This window comes from Piliocolobus tephrosceles, chromosome 16 (assembly GCF_002776525.5).
Source record: "Piliocolobus tephrosceles isolate RC106 chromosome 16, ASM277652v3, whole genome shotgun sequence".
NCBI classification, from domain to species: domain Eukaryota; kingdom Metazoa; phylum Chordata; class Mammalia; order Primates; family Cercopithecidae; genus Piliocolobus; species Piliocolobus tephrosceles.
This window is the reverse complement of record NC_045449.1, coordinates 23,128,765-23,136,705: the sequence shown is the minus strand read 5'-3', so window position 1 is coordinate 23,136,705 and position 7,941 is coordinate 23,128,765. Positions and strand designations below refer to the sequence as shown.

General features: G+C 47.3%; 1 protein-coding gene across 1 annotated transcript in view; it reads left to right on the top strand.

Annotated features, from left to right (window-relative positions):
* The first annotated feature begins 345 nt into the window (after positions 1 to 345).
* Positions 346 to 7,941, top strand: part of SPAG5 (sperm associated antigen 5) — a 9,512-nt gene continuing 1,916 nt past the window's right edge. Inside the window, exons 1-2 of the mRNA XM_026447110.1 lie at positions 346 to 735; positions 995 to 1,120. Coding sequence (XP_026302895.1) covers positions 685 to 735; positions 995 to 1,120 — 177 coding nt within the window. The 5' untranslated portion in view covers positions 346 to 684. The remainder of the gene's footprint in view (positions 736 to 994; positions 1,121 to 7,941) is intronic.

Below are 7,941 nucleotides of genomic sequence, written 5' to 3'. Positions count from 1 at the left end.
GATTAAATGAGCTACTATACGGCATTCCGCACAGCGCCAGGCACACACTCAATGTTCAATACATGTAGACGGTAAGCCCAGTAAACTGGTAGCCGGCCTGAGCAAGTCCCAGGAAAAGCCCAGAAACTCTGAAGACATTACAGCCCAGGCCGTCCTGTACGCGGGCCCACAAAGCCTAGGGAAGCAGCTTGTCACCGCTTCGGCTTCTAGACTCCCTGGCCAGCTCTTTCCCGTCAAGGCTGCGGCTGGAGGGGCCTGAGGGAGACCTGGGGAGCGGCTTCCTCTTTCCATCCACGGAGACAACTTGGATGTGAACACCATGAATGTGAGGCGGTCCACTGGAACCAGGAGGGATGGACTCCTGGACTCCCCAGCTACCTGCGGGGTCCTTCCCGGTGTGAGGACACAAGACCTGTCCTGGGCCGGGCCCGCATCCAGCCCTACAGTCGGTGTCTGCGGTGAGGGCTAGGTCAGCGGAAAGCGCGTGACAACCCACGGGCAGGCAGGGCCGGGGGCGTGGTCAACGTGGGCCACGCCCCCCGCCCCCGGGCCCCGGCGCCGAGAGGACGCGCCCGCCTGAAGCAGCCAATTGGGAAGCGCAGAGCAGGTTCAAACACAGACGGCGGGTGAACGTGGCGTCCTCGACTTGGTCCGAGATGTGATCGGCCTGCCTTCTGGCTGAAGATGTGGCGGGTGAAAAAACTGAGCCTTAGCCTGTCGCCTTCGCCCCAGACGGTGAGCGGGAGAGCTCCGGCGGAGAGAGCTGGGCCGGGCTGCTGGCGCGGGGGCACCGGCCGTGTCGACTGTCCTGAAAGTTGGGTCGAGCCGGGGGTTGGGTGCTTCTGGAGTCTTTGTTCGCTTTGCCGCTCCTGCGCGACTAGAGTGCGAGCCTACTCTTCTAATCGCCTCTTGGGCTTCTTAGGGAGGGAGGAAGGGCGGGCTAGCAGAGCCCAGACTTCCTCACACTAGCCCTCTTTCTTGGTTTCTTTCTCAGGGAAAACCAGCTATGAGAACTCCTCTCCGCGAACTTATCCTGCAGCCCGGTGCCCTCACCAACTCTGGAAAAAGGCCCCCCGCTTGCTCCTCGCTGACCCCATCACTGTGCAAGCTGGGGCTGCAGGTGAGATTCGCCTGGACAGCTTCTCGACTGGGCTGTTTGCCCAGGGTGAGAGCTCAGGGGAACAGAGGGCCAGGGCTAGAATAATTAATAACGATAATGAAGTCTTCTACGTCAGTGACATCCATTTACAGCTATTCAGGCCAACAGAGAGGTGCCCTAGGGTGGTTAAAGGAAATCCACTGAGAACCTGAATCTCTGTTTAGCTGTTAGTTTTTATTACCTCCTCCTCCTCCCTTCGACCTTTATCAAACTACTTAGAAATCCTGCCACCCTGATTAGTGCTCTTCCTCCAACATGGGGTCACTTATGGAAAGGTCAGTCAGCTGTAAGATTGAGGCAATATCCATTCACTCTAGGAGGCAGTCAGAACTCTCCTGGGATCAATTTACGCCACTGGAAGGCAGGGTACTTGGATCACTTTAGTTTAAACTAGGCCCTCTGCAGAATTGCCCTCACTGATTTGTACTTTTGTTAAACGTCTTGAGAGATGTAGCCATGTAGAAACTGCATTTCAGTTGCTGTCAAAACTTGTCAAGGAAGAAGCTTGACTCCTGTATAAGATTCCTCAAAGAAAGGCTTTGGGACTAACTGCCTGAAAAAATTGTCTTCCTGAAGAAATTGCTATCCTTTTCTTTCTGATAATGAGAACTATGTAGTTTACCATATTTTCCCTCTTGCTCTGCCTTCTAGAAAGCTCAAGGCCAAGCTGGATCATCACATACAGCTACTGTTACTCGCAAAATAGGAAGTTTTGCTTCCTCTTTTTTGACCATGACTTTGTTATTTCATTAATCATATTTTTCATTTTCATGCATATGAATTATTTTTGGAAGGAGATGGGATATCAGTAAAATAGGTTTGAGGAGGAAAGAAGAGTGTATAAAGACAGATGACATCCTGAGTAACAGTAGGATGATAGCAGTCTTTCCTGAAAGAGTTGCAAAATACATACTGTCCAATAGAACTTCCTGGGATGAGGGAAATATTTGATAATCTGTGCTGTCCAGCATGGTAACTACTAGTCACATGGTTACCAAGCACTTAAAATGTGGCTGAGGTGACTGAAGAATTGAATTTTTTTGTTTTTGAGATGGAGTCTTGCTCTGTCACCCAGGCTGGAGTGCAGTGGCACGATCTTGGCTCACTGCAATCTCTGCCTCCAGGGTTCAAGGGATTCTCCTGCCTCAGGCTCCTGAGTAACTGGGATTACAGGTGCATGCCACCACACCCAGGTAATTTTTTGTATTTTTAGTAGAGATAGGGTTTCACAATGTTGGCCACGCTGGTCTCAAACTCCTGACCTCAAGTGGTCCGCCTGCCTCGGCCTCCCAAAGTGCTGGGATTACAGGCGTGAGCCGCTGTGCCTATCCTGAAGAATTGAATTTTTAATTAAATTAAATTTTTTTTTTATTTTTGAGATGGAGTTTCGCTCTTGTTGCCCAGGTTGGAGTGCAATGGTGTGATCTCGGCTCACTGCAACCTCTGCCTCCCAGGTTCAAGCAATTCTCCTGTCTCAGCCTCTGGCATATGCCACCACGCCCAGCTAATTTTTGTATTTTCAGTAAAGATGAGGTTTCTCCATGTTGATCAAGCTAGTCTTGAACTCCTGACCTCAGGTGATCTGCCCGCCTTCGCCTCCCAAAGAGCTGGGATTATAGGCATGAGCCACTGCGCCCAGCCTGAATTTTTAATTTAAATAGCTACGTGTGACTAGTAGCTATCATATTAGACAGTACAGCTTAAGCTGGAAAATAAATAAGTACTAGATAGAAATTGAGCTCTATAGAGCTTATAGAATTTATTATTATTATAATTAATTTATTTATTTTGAGATGCAGTTTTGCTCTTGTTCCCTAGGCTAGAGTACAATGGCATGATCTTGGCTCACTGCATCCTCTGCCTCCTGGGTTCAAACGATTCTCCTGCCTCAGCCTCCCTAGTAGCTGGGATTACAGGCATGTGCCACCACGCCTGACTAATTTTCGTATTTTTAGTAGAGATGGGGTTTCGCCATATTGGCCAGGCTGGTCTCGAATTCCTGACCTCAGGTGATCCACCTGCCTCAGCCTCCCAAAGTGTTGGGATTACAGGCGTGAGCCACAGCGCCTGGCCTGAGCTTATAGAATTTAACCATAATTATTTAATCACAATAGCAGAATACTAGATTGAAATTGAATTCTCCTTCCCTCTTAACTACTGGGTGTACTACCTCCAGATGTAGTCAGCTACTCGACGAAAAGGGTTTTTCCCCAACAAAATAGCCATTATTTTTGTTTTGTAAAAAAATTTTTTTTTGAGAGTCTCACTCTGTCGCCCAGGCTGGAGTACACAGTGGCACAATCTTGGCTCACTGCAACCTCTGCCTCCCGGGTTCAATCAATTTTCCTCCCTCAGCCTCCCAAGTAGCTGGGATTACAGGTGTGTGCCACTATGCCTGGCAAATTTTTTTTTTTTTTGAGACAGAGTCTCACTCTGTCACCCAGGCTGGAGTGCAGTGGTGCCATCCAGGCTCACTGCAACCTCTGCCTCCCAGGTTCATGCAATTCTCTTGCCTCGGTCTCCTGAGTAGCTGGGATTACAGGCATGTGTCATTATGCCTAAGTAATTTTTGTATTTTTAGTAGAGACAGGGTTTCACCATGTTGGTCAGGCTGGTCTCGAAACTCCTGACCTCGTGATCTGCCCGCCTCAGCCTCCCAAAGTGCTGGGATTATGGGTGTGAGCCATGGTGCCCGGCCTAATTTTTTTTTTGTGTGATACAGGGTCTCACTCCTTCATCCAGGCTGGAGTGCAGTGGCGTCATCTCAGCTCACTGCAACCTCCGCCTCCCGGGTTCAAGCAGTTCTCCTGCTTCAGCCTCCCCAGTAGCTGGGATTACAGGCGCGTGCCACCATGCCTGGCTAATTTTTTGTATTTTTAGTAGAGGCGAGGTTTTACCATGTAAAGGCTGGTCTCAAACTCTTGACCTCAAGTGATCCGCCCGCCTTGGCCTCCTAAAGTGCTGGGATTATAGGCGTGGGCCACTGCTCCTGGCCTGTTTGGAAATTTTTTATTATTAATAGATTTTAATTGTTTGAAGCATTTGAATATATAAATGTATAAGGAAGAAATATTTCTACTATCTTAGATAACTGTCATATTTGACAATTCTTTCATGCATCTCTTTATGTGTGTCTATTTTGTATATATGCACATACACACACTCATCTTTATATTGTCTTTTTTTTTTTTTTTTTGAGAAGGAGTCTCGCTGTGTCACCCAGATTGGAGTGCAGTGGTACGATCTTGGCTAACTGCAACCTCTGCTTCCCAGGTCCAAGCGATTCTCCTGCCTCAGCCTCCTGAGTAGCTGGGACTATAGGCGCCCGCCACCACGCCCGGCTAGTTTTTGTATTTAGAGTAGAAATGGGGTTTCACCATATTGGCCCAGCTGGACTCGAACTCCTGACCTTGTGATCCAACCGCCTCATCCTCCCAAAGTGCTGGGATTACAGGTGTAAGCCACTGCGCCCTATCTTTTTTTTTTTTTTGGGACAGGGTCTTGCTCTGTTACCCAGGCGACAGTGCAGTGGTGTGATCTTGGCTCACTGCAACCTTGAACTCCTGAGCTCTAGCAATCCTCCCACCTCAGCCTCCTGAATAGCTGGGACTATAGGTGTGAGCCACCATACCTTTTAATAATTTCAAAATTAAAGTAAGATACATGAAATTACACTAAAACATAACAGCATAACAAATTACTATAAAGTACACGTCCATGTAACTGATACCCAGGTCAGTAAGTAGGACAGTGCCAGAATATCAGAAGCCCTTTTTAACCTAACTTTGGTTTTGTTTCATCCACTGATATAAATGAGAAATTTCATGTTTGATTATTTTTTTGTTTTTTGGTTTTTTTTTTTTTGAGACAGAATCTTGCTCTGTCGCCCAGGCTGGAGTGCAGTGGTGCAATCTTGGCTCACTGCAAGCTCCGCCTCCTGAGTTCACACCAGTCTCCTGTCTCAGCCTTACAAGTGTCTGGGACTACAGGTGCCCGCCACCGTGGCCGGCTAATTTTTTGTATTTTTAGTAGAGACGGGGTTTCATCGTGTTAGCCAGAATGGTCTCGATCTGACCTCATGATCCACCCGCCTCGGCCTCCCAAAGTGCTGGGATTACAAGCGTAAGCAACTGCGCCTGGCCTGTTTGATTTTTTTTTAAATAAATAATTGGACTTTCTATCTAAAGCTTCCAAAATAGTTTTTCTTGGTTGTAGCACAGAAATTTTATAATTATGTGTCTAGCTTGTATCTTCTCTAGTCAGTCCTGCTTAGAAACTGGTGAGCCATTTTAATGTGCAAACTCAGGTCTTTCATTGGGGCAATTTTCTTCTAATATTTGTTAATCAGTGCCTTATGTATATATGTTCTCTTCTGGAATTTCTTTTATTTAACTGTTAGGTTTCCTGGGTTTATCTTCTAATTCTCTTAGCTTTTCCTTCAGATTTACATTTCTTTTTTTTTTTTTTAGACGGAGTCTCGCTCTGTAGCCCAGGCTGGAGTGCTGTGGCTGATCTCAGCTCACTGCAAGCTCCGCCTCCCGGGTTTACGCCATTCTCCTGCCTCAGCCTCCCGAGTAGCTGGGACTACAGGCGCCGCCACTGCGCCCGGCTATTTTTTTGTATTTTTTAGTAGAGATGGGGTTTCAGCGTGTTAGCCAGGATGGTCTCGATCTCCTGACCTCGTGATCCGCCCGTCTCGGCCTCCCAAAGTGCTGGGATTACAGGCTTGAACCATCGCGCCCGGCCCAGATTTACATTTCTTTATATTTTTATCTTTGCTTTAAGATATTTCATCCACTTGTCCAGGCCAGTAATTCTAGTTTCAACTCTGATAATTTACTCTTTCAATTCATTTTACTGACATTTTTTATGTAAAATATTTATTATTTCTAAAAAGTCTTTTTGTGTGTATTTATGTTGTAGTTAAAGCTTAAGTACTCATGTTTTTTTGTTGTTCAGATTATCATCTGTGTCTTCCGGCAGCTCTGTTTTGTTAGGGTCTACCTTTTCTTTTATTTATTTATTTATTTATTTTTGAGACAGGTTTTTGCTCTGTCACCAAGGCTGGAGTGCAATGGCGCGATCTTGGCTCACTGCAACCTCTGCCCCCTGAGCTCAAATGATCCTCCCACCTCAGCATCCTGAGTAGCTGGGACTACAGGCACGCATCAGCACCACCATACCCAGCTAATGTTTGTACTTTTAGTAGAGATGAGGTTTGAACTCAAGCGATCCACCCACTTGTGGCCTCCCAAATGCTGGGATTACAGGCATGAGCCACCGTACCTGGCCTAAGGTCTGCCTTTACTAACTATCCTAGTGTTTATCCTTTCTCTGGCTACCAGATCCACTTAAGATCATTCATATTTTCTTTTGTTGTTCATTGAGTCTCAGGTCCAGCAATCGTGCAGTTGGTAGAAGGTGTACTTGTCTTTCTCCCTGTGACCCAGCAGTAGGGAGGTTGTCAGTCCCTTGTCAGGGCATCAGGAGGAAGTCTCTCTGCTCTTTAGTCTCCTGCGTTACAAAGTGAAGGTCTCTTCAAATCCCAAGGGCCAACTTGGTTCAACCTGTGTTCAGGATGCCCTTAGCTCTGTGGACTACAAGACTAGGTCACTGGCACAGGTTAGTGTTGCCCTTTCTCCCTGGACTTCATGGATCTCTGTGGTCCATGTGCTTTCTAACTCTGGTTCCCAAATTCTCATCTGTTTCAAGAGGGAGAAGGTCTTCTTTTTTTTTTCTTTTGAGATGGAGTCTCAAAGAAGTCTCTCTTGCCCAAGCTGGAGTGCAATGGTGCAAACTCGGCTCACTGTAACCTCTGCCTCCTGGGTTTAAGCAATTCTCCTGCCTCAGCCTCCCAAGTAGCTGGGATTACAGGCATGCGCCACCACGCCCAGCTAATTTTGTATTTTTAGTAGAGATGGGGGTTTCACCATGTTGGTCAGCTGGTCTCAAACTCCTGACCTCAGGTGATCTGCCCGCCTCGGCCTCCCAAAGTGCTGGGATTACAGTCGTTAGCTACTGTGCCCAGCCAAGAGGGAGAAGATCTTGTACCAACTCTAGATTCTGACAGAGCTTGAGCCTTCATTCACACCCTGTGGACCCCTCCTACCTGTTCATCTACAAGTGCGTTAAGATTTCAGAATGGAAAGGAGTGGGGTCATGTTCAAGCTGCCATCTGCCCATGATACAGATCTATATTCTCAGCCGTGGTTTTGTTTTTTTTTTCTTTTTGAGACGGAGTTTCTCTCTTGTTGCCCAGGCTGGAGTGCAATGGCACGATCTTGGCTCACTGCAACCTCTACCTCCTGGGTTCAAGTGATTCTCCTGCCTCAGCTTCCTGAGTAGCTGGGATTACAGGTGCCCACCACCACACCTGGCTAATTTTTGTATTTTTAGTAGAGACAGGGTTTCACCATGTTGGCCAGGCTGGTCTCGAACTCCTAACCTCAGGTGATCTGCCTACCTCGGCCTCCCAAAGTGCTGGGATTACAGGTGTGAGCCACCACGCCCGGCTGTCAGCCTGTTTATAATGTAGGCTGGTTCACTTGGAAGGACCCAAAATGGCTTAGCAGCTTTTCTTTCCCTACTATTGGGTCTCTATATGAGCAACAAAGATTAGCCAAGTTCTTACCTAAGCAGAGGTAGTAAGAATTCTTTTCTTTTTCTTTCTTTTTTTTTTTTTTTGAGACGGAGTCTTGCTCTGTTGCCTGGGCTGGAGTGCAGTGGCCGGATCTCAGCTCACTGCAAGCTCCGCCTCCCGGGTTTACGCCATTCTCCTGCCT